Source organism: Ceratotherium simum, chromosome 25 (genome assembly GCF_057802395.1).
Source record: "Ceratotherium simum simum isolate JZ-2026a chromosome 25, ASM5780239v1, whole genome shotgun sequence".
NCBI lineage: Eukaryota > Metazoa > Chordata > Mammalia > Perissodactyla > Rhinocerotidae > Ceratotherium > Ceratotherium simum.
The window spans coordinates 5,092,670-5,111,317 of record NC_141924.1 but is presented as its reverse complement, the minus strand read 5'-3'; the positions used below and the strand labels follow the sequence as shown (position 1 = coordinate 5,111,317).

At 37.1% G+C, this 18,648-nt stretch overlaps 1 protein-coding gene across 1 annotated transcript in view; it reads right to left on the bottom strand.

Moving 5' to 3' along the window:
- SMC1B (structural maintenance of chromosomes 1B) overlaps positions 1 to 18,648 on the bottom strand; it is a 74,834-nt gene that overhangs the window by 53,072 nt on the left and 3,114 nt on the right. The window contains exons 2-5 of the mRNA XM_004437978.3: positions 8,102 to 8,290; positions 4,579 to 4,691; positions 4,286 to 4,489; positions 760 to 998 (exon numbers count right to left, since the gene is read on the bottom strand). Of these exons, the coding sequence (XP_004438035.2) occupies positions 760 to 998; positions 4,286 to 4,489; positions 4,579 to 4,691; positions 8,102 to 8,290 (745 nt within the window). The remainder of the gene's footprint in view (positions 1 to 759; positions 999 to 4,285; positions 4,490 to 4,578; positions 4,692 to 8,101; positions 8,291 to 18,648) is intronic.

The following is an 18,648-nucleotide window of genomic DNA, read 5'->3' as shown; positions in this document are numbered from 1 at the left end:
CTTGGTAATGGTCTTCCTCCCCAAAACCCATAAACCCTGTCTAGTTATGAGAAAACTATCAGAGAAATCCCAACTGAGAGACATTCTACAAAAAACCTGACCAATACTCCTCAAAACTGTCAAGGTCATCAAAAACAAGAAAAGTGAGAAACTGTCACAGCCAAGAGAAACCTCTGGAGACAAGATGACTAAACATAATATGGTATTCTGGATCAGAAAAAGTACATTAGGAAAATGTGAATAAAGTATGGACTTTAGTTAATAGTAACATATTCAATATTGGTTCATTAATTCCGACAAATGTATCATACTAATAATGTAAGATGGTATTACTAGGAGAAATTGAGTGTGAGGAATATGAGAACTCTTTGTACGATCTTTATAATTTTTCTGTATATCTAAAAATATACAAAAGTAAAAAGTATACATAAAAGTAAAAAGTTTATTTAAAAAATCATTTTTCAGGGCCAGCCCAGTGGTGTAGTGGTTAGGTTTGCACTCTCTGCTTTGGTGGCCCAGGGTTTGCAGGTTCAGATGCTGTGGTGGCATCCCACATACAAAATAGAGGAAGACCGGAACAGAAGTTAGCTCAGGGCCAATCTTCCTCAAGCAAAAAGAGGAAGATTGGCAATAGATGTTAGCTCAGGGCCGCTCTTCCTCACCAAAAAAAAAAAACCTTTCACAGTGTCACTTATATTTTTATTTTCTCTATCAATCTACATAAAATCCAACTGTTAATATCTATTTTTTAAAACTCACTTTAATTCTTTTTCTGTTTGTTGTAGTTGTCTAGTTAGCATTCCATGTTCCTTTTTCTTGGCTTTAACTATGTTTTCAAGACGAGAAAGAGACTCTTTTGTGACACTCAAATCCCTATTCACATGCTCTAACTCAGTGTTCAGAAAATGAATTTTCTTCTCATTATGATATAGTCGGAAAAGCTGCAGTTGTATCTTGTTTATTTTCAGTTCTTCAAGGAGACTCTGGTAACGTTCTGCCTATAAAACAGTACATGTCAACAACAGTTAAAAGGGAGTATATTTAAGTTGACCTTTCATAAACTTAGCTATAGTACCAACAAATGATCTCTGATGAATTTTTATTTATATCATTAAGAAACAGTATTGATGGGCCAGTCCCGTGGCTTAGTGGTTAAGTGTGCGCTCTCCGCTACTGGCGGCCCAGGTTCGGATCCCGGGCGCACACTGACGCACCGCTTCTCCAGCCATGCTGAGGCCGCATCCCACCTACAGCAACTAGAAGGATGTGCAACTATGACATACAACTATCTACTGGGGCTTTGGGGAAAAAAAAGGAGGAGGAATGGCAATAGATGTTAGCTCAGAGCCGGTCTTCCTCAGCGAAAAGAGGAGGATTAGCATGGATGTTAGCTCAGGGCTGATCTTCCTCACAAAAAAAAAAAAAAAAAGAAACAGTATTTATGCCCAAAGTAGCATTATTTGGAGATTTCTAGATACACTTCTAAAATAAACCAGTAAACAATTTTATATTCATGCACTCAGTGGTACAGTGCTAAGAACAATGAAGTGGCACCCACTAACTTGGGTCCTTGTCCCATTTCTGTCTTGATTTCATCAGTTTGGCAAGTCTATTAACATTTCTGATATCAGCTTCCTCATTTGTAAACTGAAGGAAGTTATATGACTTGTAAGGTCCCTAGCAACTTTAAATTCAATGACTCCAGGTAAAATTCCTGCTACAGGATGTAATTTTCCTACTAATAGAACTAATAGGACTATTAAAGTTCTAAATTATATGTGAAACGGAAGAATTTCCTTAGCATTTGTACTATTAACAAAGGAATAAAAGAATGGGCTGCCTTGAAAGGAGAGCTCCTAATCAATGAAGTATTCCAAGTTACAGGTAAACAGGCATCTGTCAGAACGTTGCAAAAAATAATTAGGGAGGCCGGCCCGGTGGCACAGCAGTTAAGTGTGTGCACTCCGCTTCAGCAGCCCAGGGTTGGCAGGTTCGCATCCCGGGCACGCACCGACGCACCGCTTGTCAAGCCATGCTGTGGCAGCGTCCCATATAAAGTAGAGGAAGATGGGCACGGATGTTAGCCCAGGGCCAATCTTCCTCAGCAAAAAGTGGGGGACTGGGATCAGATGTTAGCTCAGGGCTGATCTTCCCCACAAAAAAAAATAATAATTAGGAAGTTGAACTATTCTGTCATTATAATGTTTAAAGTTCTGCAATTCTACATTTCTGTAAGCTGTTTCAGTATATTATAAATACTACAGTCTGACTTTCACTGATGTCGCCACTGACAAAACCAAGGACATATACATGCATGTAAAAATATGAAGAAACAGAAACATCACTAATAAGGAACACATCCATCTTTCATTTATTTCTTCAAATATTTATTGATTACCTACTATGTGCTAGGCCCTGTTCTATGAGCAGGGAATATAGTGGAGAACAAGGTAGAAACAGTTCCCGCTCTTGTAAGCTTATAATCTACTTATATTAAGGGCGGGGGAGGGAAAGAAGAGGAGTCAGAGAGTAAACAGGCAAACAAATAATAAACAAGATAATTTCAAACAGGGGCCGGCCCCGTGGCGTAGCGGTTAAGTGCGCGCACTCCGCTGCTGGGGGCCCGGGTTCGGATCCCATGCACACACTGATGCACCGCTTGTCAGGCCATGCTGTAGTGGCGTCCAACATAAAGTGGAGGAAGATAGGCACGGATGTTAGCTCAAGGCCAGTGTTCCTCAGCAAAACAAGGAGGATTGGCATGGATGTTAGCTCAGGGCTGATCTTCCTCACAAAAAAAAAAAAGAGATAATTTCATACAGCAATATATGCTACAAAGGAAACAAAATAGAGTAATGTTACAGGACCAGGGAGGGGGTGCTAATTTAGACTGGGGGCATGGACACCAATTGTCTGCCTGAGAGAAGGGCTTTTTTATGAAAACTTGAATGAGAGAGTATCAGCCAAGCAAAAATCTGGCATGCAGCTATCTAGGCAGAGAAAACAGCGAAAGCTCCAGACTAGAAGGGAGCGTCGTGTGTTCAATAAATAATAAAGGTCAATGTGGTGGGAGAGTAGAAGAAGTTAAGGCTTGAGAGATGAATAAGGGCCAGATCAGTAGGCTGGATAGGGAGATGAAATTCTCAGCCCAGTGGGAAGCACTGCATTGGAAGAGGTTTATGTAAGAGAAAGAATTTGATTCGAATTTTAAAAAGATCATTCTAAATGCAAACAATTAACAACCACACACAAGGCACTATACTAGGCATTGTAAAGGGCACCAAGAAATACCAGAGAACAGCATTTGCAAAGCGTGACCACGGCCTCCTTAGGGTCCCCAAACCCCCTTTTAGGAGTCTCTGAGGTCAAAACTATTTCATAATAATACTAAGCCAACGGTGGGTAAAGCTGCTAGGCCTTAGCACAAATAAGATTTAATACAAAAGCAGATGTAAGAATTCATCTGTCTCCTATTAAGCCAGATATTAATGAGATCATAAAAATGTAAAACAGGGGGCTGGCCCGGCGGCATAGCGGTTAAGTTGCATGCTCTGCTTCGGCAGCCCAGGGTTCGCCGGTTCGGATCCTGGGCACGGACCTACTCACTGCTCATCAAGCTATGCTGAGGCGGCATCCCACACAGAGCAACTAGAAGGATGTACAAGTATGACATACAACTATCTACTGGGGCTTTGGGGAGAAAAAAGGAAAAAAGGAGGAAGATTGGCAATGGATGTTAGCTCAGGGCCAATTTTCCTCAAAAAAAAAAAAAAAGTAAAACAATGCCACCCTCCTAATTATATTTAGTTTTAGAAAATGCAGTTATTTTTCATAAAAATATGTTATTTATGTTAACATGTAATGAGTTTATTAATGGTATTTTTACATTGGTCATTAAAATATACTTAAACATTTCTCCGTTTTAATTTCAAATACAATAAATATTGGTAGATATAAACCACATGAACAGAAACTCTTTGGAGTCCTCAATAATTTTTAAGAGTATAAAGGAACAAGATTCAAAAGTCTGAGAGCCTCTGCCATATAAGACAGAAATCCTTCAAGCTTATTTTTAATTGGGAAAATCATTTTTTTTAGTTCAGGTGAAAAAAACCCCCAAACACTGGAAAATATATCAAAAAGTTTATCTTTAATAAATATGGGGCTTCATTTGTCTTATATTATTAAAAGACTCTTTCTAGTAATCCCAAGCCAATATCTAGCAATTCTAATAGAAAGTTTTTGTATCCAACACTTCATTGGTTACATCTTCATGACATCTTACCTCTTCTTTCTCTAATTTTGCCTGTTTTCGCTCTGCAGCCACATTTTTTTTCTTATTAAAATTAAACTGTGCATCCTCTTCGGCTTTCTGTAACTTTCTTTTCTTTTCCTCATATTCTCCTATAAGCTCTCCTGAAGTGCTGATTTTCTCAAAAAACTGGGTTCTTTCTTTGGGTTTTTTCATTGAAATCAACTCTACAGTGCCCTTTTAAAAACAGTAAAGCACACCAACATATAAAATATAGTGATGTATTTTCAAAATCATGAATCAAATAAACTACTACAGCTACTTACCTGAAAAACTAGACAGTTCTGTGCTTTGACTATAATACCTATCTTTTCCAACTCTGCTACGTAAGCAGAACGACTCACAGGATTATCACCAAAACGAAATTCTGAGCATGCCCCTAAAATAAAAGAATTAAGGCCGTTATAGGAAGTATAAATACTAGATATATACAACAACTATTGAAAGTTTAACAAAATTATTTTTCGTATTGAAATGGCCAGCTATGCAATAATACACCTGTTAATAAATGCATTTAATCAGTCAACAAATACTGAGTGTCTGTCTACTATATGCCAAGGAATATTCTATAGCAGTGAACAAAAAAGATGAAAGTCTGATCTCAAGGAGCTTATATTCTAGTAATGGAGACAGACAAAAATGAGACATGTAAATGGGATAAATATCATCTGAGAAAGTGTTAAGTGCTAAGGAGTAAAACAGAGCTGAGAAGGGGGTAGGAAAGTTTGTGTGTATGGAGAACAGGCATTGCAATTTTAAATAGGATGGTGCTAGGGTCTGAAAGTTTATGTCCCCCCTAAATTCATATGTTGAAATCCAAAGGTGATGGTATTAGTAGGTGATTAGGTCATGATGGTGAAGCCATCATGCATGGGATTAGTGCTCTTATAAAAGAGACCACCCACAGAGCTCCCTAGTCCCTTCTACCATGTGAGAATACAATGAGAAGTACGCAACGTGGAAGAGAGCCCTCATCTGACCATGCTGTCACCTTGATCTCGGACTTCCAGCTTCTAGAATTGTGAGTAATAAATTTCTATTGTTTATAAGCTACCCAGTCTGTGGTATTTTGTTAGCTTAAACAGACTAAGACAGACAGGCTAGGAAGAACAAGAAACCTGGAGGCATCACACTTCCTGATTTGAAAATATATTACAAAGCTACAGTAATCGAAACAGCATGGTACTGGCATAAAAAAAGACATAGAGACCAATGGAACAGAACAGAGAGTCCAGAAAGAAATCCACACATCTATGGTCAACTGATCTTCAACAAAGGTGGGAAGAACCCATAATGGGGAAAAAGACAGTCTCTTCAATAAATAGTGTTGGGAAGATTGGATACCCACATGCAAAGAAGGAAAATGGACCGTTATCTCACACCATATACAAAAATAAACTAAAAATGTATTAAAGACTTAAATGTAAGACATGAAACTGTAAAACTACCAGAAGAAAACATAGGGAAAAAGTTTCTTGACACTGCTCTGGGCAATGATATTTTTGGATATGATACCAAAAGCACAGTTAACAAAAGCAAAAACTAGGCAAGTGGGATTGCATCAAACTAAAAAGCTTCTGCACAGCAAAGGAAACAATCAACAGAATGTAAAAGGCAACTTACAGAATGGGAGGAAATTTTTTCAAACCACATATCTGATAAGGTGTTAATATCCAAAATATATAAGGAACTCAATAGCAAAAAACCAAACAACCCAATTTAAAAATGGACAAAGGATCTGAATAGATATTTCTCAAAAGACGACATACAAATGGCGAACAGGTATATGAAAAAGTGCTCAATATCAGGAATCATCAGGGAAATACAAATCAAAACCACAATGAGATGATCACAACACTCCTGTTAGAATCAAAAAGACAAAAGGCAAGTATTGGGCCGGCCCCGTGGCTTAGCGGTTAAGTGCGCGCGCTCCGCTGCTGGCGGCCCGGGGTTCAGATCCCGGGCGCGCGCCGACACACCGCTTCTCCGGCCATGCTGAGGCCGTGTCCCACGTACAGCAACTAGAAGGATGTGCAGCCATGGCATACAACTATCTACTGGGGCTTTGGGGGAAAAAATAAATGAATAAATAAAATTATAAAAAAAAAAAAAGGCAAGTATTGGTGAGGGTGTGAAGAAAAGGGCACCCTTGACATCGTTGGTGGGAATATAAATTGGTACAGCCATTATAGAGAACAGTATAAAGGTTCCTCAAGAAATTAAAAACAGAGCTACCTCATGATCCAGAAATCCCTCTTTTGAGTATATATCCAAAGAAAATGAAACCAGTATCTTGAAGAGAGATCTGCACTCCCATATTCATTGCAGCATTATTCACAATAGCTAAGATATGGAAACAACCTAAGTGTCTGTCGATGGATGAATGGATAAAGAAAACATGGGGATATCATTCAGTCTTAAAAAAGAAGGAAATTCTGCCAGTTGCGACATCATGGACGAACCTGGAGGACATTATGCTAAGTGAAATAAACCATACACAGAAAGACAAATACTGCATGATCTGACTTATATGTTGAATCTAAAATAGTGAAACTCATAGAAGCAGAGAGTAGAATGGTGGCTGCCAGGGGGAGGGAAAAATGGGGAGATGTTGGTCAAGGGGTACATAGTTTCAGCTATGCAAGATGAATAAGCTCTGGAGATCTAATGTACAGCAATGTGACTACAGTTAACAATACTGTATTGTATACTTCAAATTTGCTAAGAGGTTAGATCTTAAGTGTTCTCACCAAACATACATATACACGCAAGAAAATGGTAACCATTTGAGGTGATACATATGTTAATTAGCTTGATTGTGGCAATTATTTCACAATATATATTAAAATATCAAGTTGTATACATTAAATATATACAATTTTTGTCAATTATAGCTCAATAAAGATGAGAAAAAAACAAATTTTGATGGTTTATTAAATAGAGTAGGCTAGGGAATCCTTACTGAGATGGAGATTTTTGAGTAAAAACCCAAAGAAAGTGAGAAAACTAACCAATAATGATATCTAGGTGATAGAGTGGTGAAATACTTAAATTACACACTAAGTTACAAGTACTGTATCTAATAACAAGTATTTCCAAAATTATCTATGATTGAATTTTGGGAAAGTTAATAAGAGTATTTATACATTAGAACATTAGACCCATGTTCTAGTGAACCAGAATGAAAACAGCAACAATAACAACAAAAAACAAAACCAAGAAACACCTATTTTATAGATGCTCTATAAACTCCTAGCATAGAGAGAAAAAAAATATTTAAACAACTCTCAATCTTGTTTATTCAGGGAACACAGGTATCTCATAAATAAATCACAAAATAACAAAATACAAATTCAAACATTTCACTCAAGTTGCTTTTTGGTGGTAGAAGAAACTTTCTGTACAAACCAAAAATACACATATAATTAGTTCATCACTAAGAAAATCAGATAAACATACATAAAGAACCTCAAGAAGGACTTTTAGGACATCTCTGTCTTTCAGGTAGGCTCCCTCCTTCATTTTAACCTAATAACCAAGTAGAAAAATGTTATTTGACAGTAGGGGAATTTGAACAAATATGTCTGCTTAAAGAGTCCTAATGGAGAATCAAACAGGTTCTATTACTTGGTTCTGAGATTCGCTACCCAAGAGAAAAAAAAAGAATCTCTGGTTCACTATGCTAGTAGCATAATAAATCACACCTTTCAAAGAAAGAATAAATAGGTAATCCAACTTAACTCTTGAAAAAACAAATGACTCATAAGGAAACATCTACAAAAAAATTACCTCGAATAATCCTTGCAAATGTTTTCTCTTCTCCACTTTCCTCCACATACACAATTTTTACACTTGCAAAAGAAGAAATGGGTTTTCCAATATGTGCTCCATGAATAAGTTCTTGAATATTTTTCACTCTTAAATTAGCTATTTTCTCTCCCATTACAAAACTAAGTGCATCCATTACATTAGATTTTCCTGGGGAAGAAAAGAAAGAGAGAGAAAAAGGTTATTCATTCTTAAAGATAAAAATCCTTGCCCAGAGCCAAAGAAACCAGGCCATCAATGGAAGTGAAATCCAGCCAACACACATGTCTAAATAGTACTGTCTTGTCTATACTCAAAATGCATGTGACCAAACAATTTTACGTAGATAACTGGTTTCTATGCAGCTATGGTAGATATTAAGTCCTCTACATTTAAGGATCTAAATACATGGATCTAAACCCCAGCTCACACCCATTATTAAATACTATACTATGACAAATCATTTAACTTCTCTGAATTTCATTTATCCCCATTTTATAAATATTAACCATCACAAAAAAAAAAACGGCTAAATACATCCAAGATTTTCCCCAAAGGCTAGACTAAGGTTGCTAGAATACTTATGTTTGCTATGAGTTGGTGGTGCAGAAAAGTTATATAGCAGGTCTAAGCCTGCTATCTTTTGAAAGGCCTACCTACAAGGTTGCAGTGTCATTTTGGCTACTACCATCTCTATTACAATTTTTTTTCTTTTTCACATTCCTTCCCCCATCTCCACAAGCAATTTAAATTTCCAGTGCCAGAAGGGAGAAAAACGACATAAACAAAGAGAATACTGTCAGCCACTGGAAATATGGCTTAGTTTTAGAAGTTTATGGTATTTATAAAAAGAACTAGAATTGGTTAAAATCCTGCAAATTTATTTATCTAAGTCTCAGTTAACTAATAGGTATGAAACATGGCTTTTTTGGGTTAATTGATAATTCGCAGATTGAGAGCTATTGTAAGACAGCGTGTATATAGGACAAAATGAACACTCGTTGAATCAAATTATTAAATCTGACAGTAACAGAATTAAACAGAAACCGTTTCTGGTCAATCCTTATTTAAAATCTGCCTAAAATAAACACTTCCCCACCCAAATTCATTCATTCCATTAACATTTATTGAACACCTATTATGTGCTGTCATAAGGACACATACAGTCAAAGAAAAAGATAGATAACATCCCTGCCTAATGAAGGTTATATTTTATTAAGAGAGTCAGACAATAAACAAAAAAGACAATTAATATTATAATAAGTATTATGACGAAATAAACTGGGTGATGAAATAGAGGGTAAGTGGGAGAGGTAACTTCAGACAGGATGGTCAGGAAACATTTATTAAGTGCCTACCTGCCAGCTAGTGTTAGCTTAACAACCATCTGTTGAAAAAAAGCGAATGAATGAATGAACCAAGTCTAGTTTAGTAATGGTCAGATTGGGGACCTCTGCTGTAAATAATTCAAAACCAACATCAGGAAAATAATGATTCTAGAAGAGTTATCTTTTAGGCTATCATCATTTGATGAAGATGAATCAAATATTCAAAGATATAAAAATTACACTATCACTCTCCCATCTGAAACCCTCAACATTTCAAGTCCCTTTTCGATCCAACTCTGCATCTCTTTCATTCCGCTCCTCCTCTACCATCTCTCTACCCATTCAAGTCCTCCTTACCTCAAGTGCCTCCTAGCTATACTCCTCAACCTTCACTCTCTTGTCTCCTCAAATTCATTCATTCATTCTACAAACATTTACTGAACACCTATTAATCAGGCTCTCTGCTAAGTACTGTAGCTAAAAAGACAAATAATATGTAGGATTTTCCCCCAAGGTACTTACAGTGGGGAATATGATCAATTTTTATCCATCCCCCTTTTGTGCCAGACACTTCACGTCTATTATTTTATTCAGTCTTTGCAACAATCCTATAAGGTAGGTATTTAATTTGCCAATTTCACAAATAAAGAAGCAGAGCCTCAAGGTCAAACAAATCATATGTTTTAGAGTTAGGTGTCTGATTCCAAAATCTACACTCTTCCCACTAAAAACAGGAAATTATAATCCACTACAATAAGTTCTAAGATAAAATTAACACAAAGAACTATAGAAGCACTTAAGAGAAGCACTAACTACTGGAGGCTCTGAGTAGGCTTTGCAGGAGATAATTCTGGGCTAAGTTTTAAAGGGTAATGAGAAGTTTGGGGAGGGAGGTGCTAAAGGTAAACACACCATTCTAGGAAAAGGGAATGCTTGGTCATAGGTACAAAGGAGTGAGATTCCATTCCATTATGGTACCATTCCAGCAAGAAATGGCAAGTAATAGGTGGAGCAGAGCTTACAAGTTTGGGAGTGGTAAGAGAGAAATTGAACTTTATGATGAAGATGATGTGAAGCCTCTGAAGGATTTTACGAATAGCAGTGACTTTTTCAGATATGTTTTATAAAGATCTCTCAGACAATAACCCACCAGAAAAATGGGCAAAGGACATGAAAAGGCAATTCAGAGAGAACAGAAATACAAAAGGCCCTTAAACATGTGAAAAGACGCTTGAGCTCAGTCATAATAAGCGAAATGTAAATTAAAACTGTATTAGACTACCAATTCTCACCTACTAAACTGGCAAAAATCCAAAACTCTGAAAACACATTCTTTTGATGAGGCAGGAGGGAAACAGGCCCTCTCATACATTGCTGTTTGGAGTACAAAATGAAACCACTATGGAAAGGAAATTTGGCAATAGCTAACCAAATTATAACTCCATTTACCTTCTGCACCAGCAATTTCACTTCTAGGAATCTATCTCCCCGATACATGTGCACAACTACACAATGGCAAATACAGAATTACACAATTCATTATAGGTTGTTGCTAACAGAAAAAGATCCGAAACAACTCAAGTGTCCAAAAATTAAAGGACTACTTGAAATAACTACGCAACAGCCACACAATGGAGAATTACACAGCAGAAAGAGAACAGAAGAGGACGTGGTAAACGAAAAAAGAAAAGTGCATAACAGCATACATAGGCAAAAACTAAACACAAACTTTTATTTAAAGAAAAAGTGAGGAGCTGGGAATAACAGTACACACATATTTACTTGCATTTGCAAAAAGAAACACCTGAAGGATAATCAAGAAACTAATGGTTATATGTAGAAGGTGAAGAAGAGCAGGACGTAGAAACGGTGTTGGACACCTTCCGTTTGCCTCTCCTGATCCATCTTCCACCCTGCTTTCTGCCCTATATCCACAGGCTCTCACGCCTTTTGGCTTCTAGTTGGATTTGGCCCATGGGGAACTCTGGCAGGAGGGAAGAAGGGAAAAGAGTGAGGTCAGGGTATTTATTCCCCGACTTCCTCCCTGGGAGGTGGCTTCTGACTGGCTGTGCCCTTGACAGGTCACTGCCCTTTCAAAGTTCCTTCTGAGTTCCTTCCTCTCTGGGCCTTGGGGTGCTGACAGCTCCATTGCTGCTAGCCTTCTGATTCCTCTATTCCTTGTGATTCCTCTATAGCTCTCCCACACCTTGGTAATTAATCCCTTTGTAAATAAATCTTCCTCAAATTGTCCTAATTTGAGAGTGCCACCTGTTTCCTGTTGGGACCCTGAATGACACAGGGAACAGGGGCAGAAGCAAGATTTCTCTGTGTATACCTTTCTATAGAATTTTGACCTTTGAAATATGCATATACATTACCAATTTAAAAAAAACTAAATTTAAAAAATCCCATAAATGAAAACAGTCAAAAACAAGTAAACCTAATTGAATATTAAATTGGTAACATAGCCATATTGAGAAATGATTTATTTCAAGGGACTTCAGATCACAGAATTCGGACTGTACATTCTTAGCGGGATGCATTCTAAGGACCAAAAAGAAGTACAAAAGAATTTAAAATTTCCTTTAGTAACTTTATAATGTTATTGCTATTGGTAGTTTAAGACAGTTTTCTTTATATTGTAGGTTAAAGCAAATAATTATATTAGTGATGTTAGGAATTAAGATTTTCAGAGTAAGAAAAAATATTTACAATGACAAAAATCAAGGAACAGTGAAAACAGTTATGTTCAAACTGAATGGAAAATATCAACATGAACTCAATTTTTAAAAATTACTGTAATATGGGGCCGGCCCGGTGGCACAGCGGTTAAGTGCGCGCTCCACTGCGGTGGCCCGGGGTTCACAGGTTCGGATCCTGGGCACACACCAATGCACCGCTTGTTAGGCCGTGCTGTGGTGGCATCCCATATAAAGTGGAGGAAGATGGGCATGGATGTTAGCCCAGGGCCAGTCTTTCTCAGCAAAAAAGAGGAGGATTGGCATTGGATGTTAGCTCAGGGCTAGTCCTCCTCACACACAAAAAAATTACTGTAATATGAAAAGATGCTAAAAATCATATTAGTCATTAGGGAAATGCAAGTCAAAACCACAATGAGATACTACTTCACACTGACTAGGATGGCTAAAAGAAAAAAAAAAGAGACAATAACAATTGTTGATGAAGAAATAGAGAAATCTGAACCCTCATTTATTGCCAATGGGCCTGTAAAATGGTGCGGTCACTTTAGAAAACAGTTTGGCAGTTCCTCAAAATGTTAAACATAGAGTTATCATATGACCCAGCAATCCCACTCCTGGGTATATCTCCAAGAGAAATGAAAACACGTACACACAAAAACATGTACACAAAAGTCCACAGCAGCATTACTCAAAACTACCACAAAGTGGCAACAACCCAAAGATCCATCAACAGATGAATGAATAAACACAATGTGGTACATCTTTACAATGGAATATTATTTGGCAATAAAAAGGAATTAAGTAGTAATACATGCTACAACATAGATGAACCTACTATGCTAAGTGAAAGAAGCCAGACACAAAAGGCCACTTATTGCAATTTCATTTATATGAAATGCCCACAATAGGCAAATCCACAGAGGCAGAAAGTAGATTTTAGTGGTTGCCAGGACCTGGGGGAGGAGATAATAGGGAGTGATTGCTAATGGGTACAAGGTTTCCTTTGGGCGTAATGAAAATGGTCTGGAATTAGATAGTGATGATGGTTATACAACTCTAAATATACTAAGCACCACTGAATTGTATACTTTAAAAGGATGAATTTTATGGTATGTAAATTATATCTTAATAAAGCTGTAATAAAAAAAGAACAAATCTGAAAAAGCACTTCATGTATTTTCTAGCCCCTCCACTGAAATGGCCCAGAACCAGTTATCTGAATGTACTTCAGTAACTCTCGTTCCCGGATAGTGGTCTTTAATACCTCCCCTTCTCAAAGAAACCAGAAACCACTGGAGAACTGGCTAATTCCAAGTCTGAGGCAGGGAAAATTGAAGATGAGCCTGGGAACTGAGATGTTTTATGTCAGAAAGCAAGGAAGCTTTCAAATATTAATGAGGTCATGACCAAACGACACAGGAGGCAGCTTGAAGGGGCTCCCAACTGACTAAAGTTATGATAATCCGACCATCAAAAATAATAAAGATTTTGGTGGGTTAAAACACCTTGCATCAACGAAAATCCATGAGTCTATAATGACACTAACAACAAAAAAAAGAAAAACTCATTTTCACCATTTATGCTATTAAAACTCTTTTCTTTGAAAATACTAATTAAAAGAAAAGGGGCAAGCATTTATCCTGTTTTTCTAGTGAACTGTATTCTAGGTTAATCAAACAGCCCCAGTTAATGAAGGAAAACTCTTTTTTTTCACAGGGGAATACCATCCAACAAAAGTAAAAAGCATGACAGAATTAGAAAAACTTAGTTTTGCAAACTTAATGAAATGCTGATTCAGGGAAGGTTATTAATTGGCATTAAAAACAGTTGGATAAATGGCTGACAGAGAACATTTGTATAATGCCAAAGTAACACCAGTAACACTAGAACACTAGACTAGTTAGAAGGGGAAAAACTAACTGCACAATGCAGAGATCCCTGTCACCACCCTAATCCAGGGATCAATCTTAGCATCACCAGTGGTAAAACAACCAGATATTATGTGATGTAATATAATGTGAAGTACTTAACGTCACCTTTGATGGAGTTTAGCCAAAAATGTTTAATTTGAAACCATCAACTTTTTAGATATACCTTCCAGTTCACAAAAATAGAGGGAATAAAGGAACAAACTAAATGACATCATAGGGAAGCAATCACAAATATCTAAACATTCTGTACGAAAACTTTTCCAATCTTTTCAACAAGTTAGTGTTATAAATAAAAGAATTATGCTAAATTAATAGAGATTTATGTGGTTCTGGCTTGGAAAATGGTTTGGTCAAAGAACATTTTGGAGTCAATTGAGGAAACCTGAATTTGAGCTGTGCATCAGATGAAATGAACTAAAAAAGAAAGGTAAAGATAACTGTCTGAAAACAATGTTAGACAACATTATGTACTATATGATCTCATTTTCTTTAAAAAAAAAAGGTTTGCATAGAAAAAGATCTATATGTGGGCCCGGCCTGATGGCGCAAGCGGTTAAGTGCGCGCGCTCCGCTGCGGTGGCCCAGGGTTCGCCGGTTTGGATCCCAGGTGCGCCCCGACACACCGCTTGTCAGGCCATGCTGTGGCGGCGTCCCATATAAAGTGGAGGAAGATGGGCACGGATGTTAGCCCAGAGCCAGTCTTCCTCAGCAAAAAGAGGAGGATTGGCAGATGTCAGCTCAGGGCCGATCTTCCTCACAAAAAAAAAAAGAAAAGAAAAAGATCTATACGGACACGCCATAAGGTATTACAATAGTACTCTGTGGACTGTGGGAGTATGTGTTTACTTTTCCACTCTTTCATTATTTTTTAATTTTTTACAATGCATATACACTGCTTTTGTTTTTTTTTTGTTTTTTTTGTTTTTTTAAACAAGGAGGAAATAAAATTTATTTGTAGCTCTGTTACCCAGTGTTAATTACTGTTACAATTTGAAAGTAGATTTCCCGGTTATTTTACTAGGAATATATATACTTTTATTTTTTAAAGGATCATATTGTATCTACCTTGTTATCATCTTTCCCCCACCTTACTAATATATTTTAAATAGCAGTACATTTCATTAAATATTATTCTGCAGTATAATTTTAAAGGCTGCAAACTATTACGTCATATGGGTGAACCATAATTCCATGTTTAAGTGAATTAATTTTATTAACTAGGTTTATTATAAAAGAAATATGAATATTCATATTAAAATCATAATGTATTAACTCTATTATTTAGGGTTTTTTAGGGAAAGCTTCTTTTTATTATATTTTATGTTTAAAAAATATTTGTATAATACACACAACTTTTGCCTTATTAAAAAGAAAATATATAGTTCATCATTTTGTTGTTTTAGCGTTTACATTATTAATATTGTTTTAGTTATAGCTACATATAAAGATACAGGCATATGTAAAATATAACATAGAATTAAATTTGGATTTGACTTTTTTTTTTTTTATTTATTTATTTTTTAATTTTTTGTTTATTGCAGTAACATTGGTTTATAACATTGTAAAAATTTCAGGTGTACATCATTGTACTTCTATTTCTGCATAGATTACATCATGTTCACCACCAAAATACTAATTACAACCCATCACCACACACATGTACCGAATTATCCCTTTCACCCTCCTCCCTCCCCCCTTCCCCTCTGGTAACCACCAATCCAATCTCTGTCCCTATGTGCTTTTGTAATAATAAAATATTATTTTTAAAGAATTTAGCAGCCATCATGGATTTTCTAAAATGGTTTTTAAAAATAACATTTTTTCCTGATTAGAACAGTAAACCATTCAATCAATGTAGGGAATTTGGAAAATAAAGAAAAGTATTTTTTAAAAAATCACATCATCCGGAGAAAACTGTTGACGGAAATGGATACTGTATTTTGTCAAATGCCTTTTCCTCATCTATCAAGAAAATAAAATTGATCTTCTTTCTTGCAGGAACAAATGAAGATTACTGTGGTAGCAGTATGGCACATGGATTAAAGCAAGGTAAGACCAAAGGCTGGGAACTCAGCTAAAAGGTTACTACACTAATCCAAGGAAGAAATGATAAGAGTCTGAAATAAAGTGATAGTAGTGGGAGTAGAGAGAAGAGGATAAGGTTATTAAGGAGGCAGAACTGGCATTATTGGTAATGTACTGGCTGTGACAGGGAGAATTTATCGAGGATGAAGGAGAATTCATTAAGGTGGCAGCCATATGAAACCCTGGGAGAAAAGCATTCTAAGTCCAAGCAACGGCAAACGCTAAGACCCTGAAAGGGAAATGAGCTTGGGCTATGTAACGAAGGCAAAAAAAAGCAATTCCGACCCGAACATAGTAAATGTGGGAGAAGAGAAATATACAGGAGCCAGATTATAAAGGGCTTTGTGAATCATAGTACAAAATATGGATTTTATTCCAAGTGCAGGGGAAAGCCACTGGAGAGTTTTAAACTGAGGAGTGCTTTGATTTATAAATTTACTTTTTTTTTAACGCTCACTTTGGCTGCTCTGAGAATGGACTGCAGAGAGGCAAGAAAGGAAGCAGAGGGACCTGTTAGGAGGTTATAGCAATAGTCCAAATGAGAGCTCTAGCAGCTTCGACTTACATTACAGCAGTGAAGAGTGGCAAGAAACAATTGGATGTGGGATGTATTTCACAGGTAGAGTCATTAGGATTTATAGAAGATTGGATGAGGGAAGTGGGGTGCAGAAGGTAAAAGACGGAATCAAGAATTACTCTGGGTTTCTGGTCTGAATAAACGAGTAAATGGTGCCCCTTACTGAGCTGGTAAAGACCTAAGAAGGAACAGGTTTGTTGTTTGGTAGAGGTGGGGGAGAGGAAATTAACTACTCTTTCTGATTATACTGTTTTAGATGTCTACTAGAAACAGCAAACTAAATGCTGGATTTTATATGCTGGAAATATAATTTGGAAAGTCAGTAGCATAAAGATATCTGAAGCTATGGGACTGGACAAGATCATCTGGGGAAAGAACATAGGGAAGAGACAGAGGACACACTCCAGTGCCTAAGAGATCTCAGGCAAAGCAGCCAACAACTGAGGGGTAGCCAGTAAAGCAGGAGAAAACCCAGCTGGCAAAGAGTTAAGAAAGTCCAGAGAACAAAGTGTTTCAAGGAGGGAGAGATGAAATGTGATCTACCTTGCCACCTCAACAGCAAGGCCCTCCCTTGACCAACTTCTTTAAAAACACTGCCAGTGGGGGTGGGCCTAGTGGTGTAGTGGTTAGGAGCACACACTCCACTTCGGTGGCCCAAGGGTTCACAGGCCCGGATCCCGGGCGCCCACGGACGCACCGCTTGTCAAGTCATGCTGTGGCGGCGTCCCATATAAAGTAGAGGAAGATGGGCACGGATGTTAGCCCAGGGCCAGTCTTCCTCAGCAAAAAGAGGAGGATTGGCATCAGATGTTAGCTCAGGGCTGACCTTCCTCACAAAAAAAAAAAAAAAAAACACGCCCAGCATTTCCTATGCCCCTCCCTTGTTTCTAGTTTTCTCCTTAAAACTTAACACTTTAGTATTCTATATACTTTTCATATTTAGTTTGTTGTCTGTCTCTCTGCATTTGCATGTAAGTTCTAAACAGGCAGGGATTTTTATCTGTTATGTTCACTGATGAATCCCAAACAACCTAAAAAAGTGCATGGCACATAGTAGGCACTCAATTATTTTTAAATGAATGAAATATTGCTGAAATGTCAAACAGGATGAAGATAGGGAATTAACCAATGACTTTTATAAGATACAAGTCAATAGTGACCTAGAAAAGTGTCATTTCAGTGGAGTTTGGGGCTGAGAACTGAATCAAGAGGATTAAGAGAATGGAACTATAGACAACTGTTTCAAAGAGTTGCACTGTACTGATAAGAAAAATGGGGCAATACCCTGAGGAGACAGTGAGGTTCAAGAGATTTTCCCTTAAGCATTTTATTATAAAATCTTCAAACATACAAGAAAGTTTAAAGAATTTCATAGTAAACATCCATATATTTACCCCTAAATTCTAAAATTAACATTGTACTATACTTCCTTTTCACACAACTATCTATCCTTAATATCCTAAGAGTGTTAATAATGTATGTATGTATTTGTGCCAATGAAAATTATCCAATAAGGGAGAAAGATACAATTCAAAAGAGAAAGATGATAATTACAAAAGCAAAGAATTGAGGAGGGGACAGGATCCAAAGCACAAGTAGAGAGGAAGGCCTTAGATAGACTCAGGCACGCTTGTAGTTTCCTGCTTAAAATCCTTCAAAGTCTAACATTTTTTCCAGAAAGTTAAATACAAACTCTTCATCCTGGAAAGGACTTACCCAATAGGATTCCAATATTATATCCCACTGCTTCCCTACATATGCCTTATATTCTGGTCAATTTGAACTACATGGAAAAATATATAAAACTATGGAAACATACTCTTTGAGCCCAGCTCAAACGCCAAGTCCTCCATGAAACCTTTCCTAATCTTCACCTCTTCCTGTCCACACCTCTCCAAATCAGATG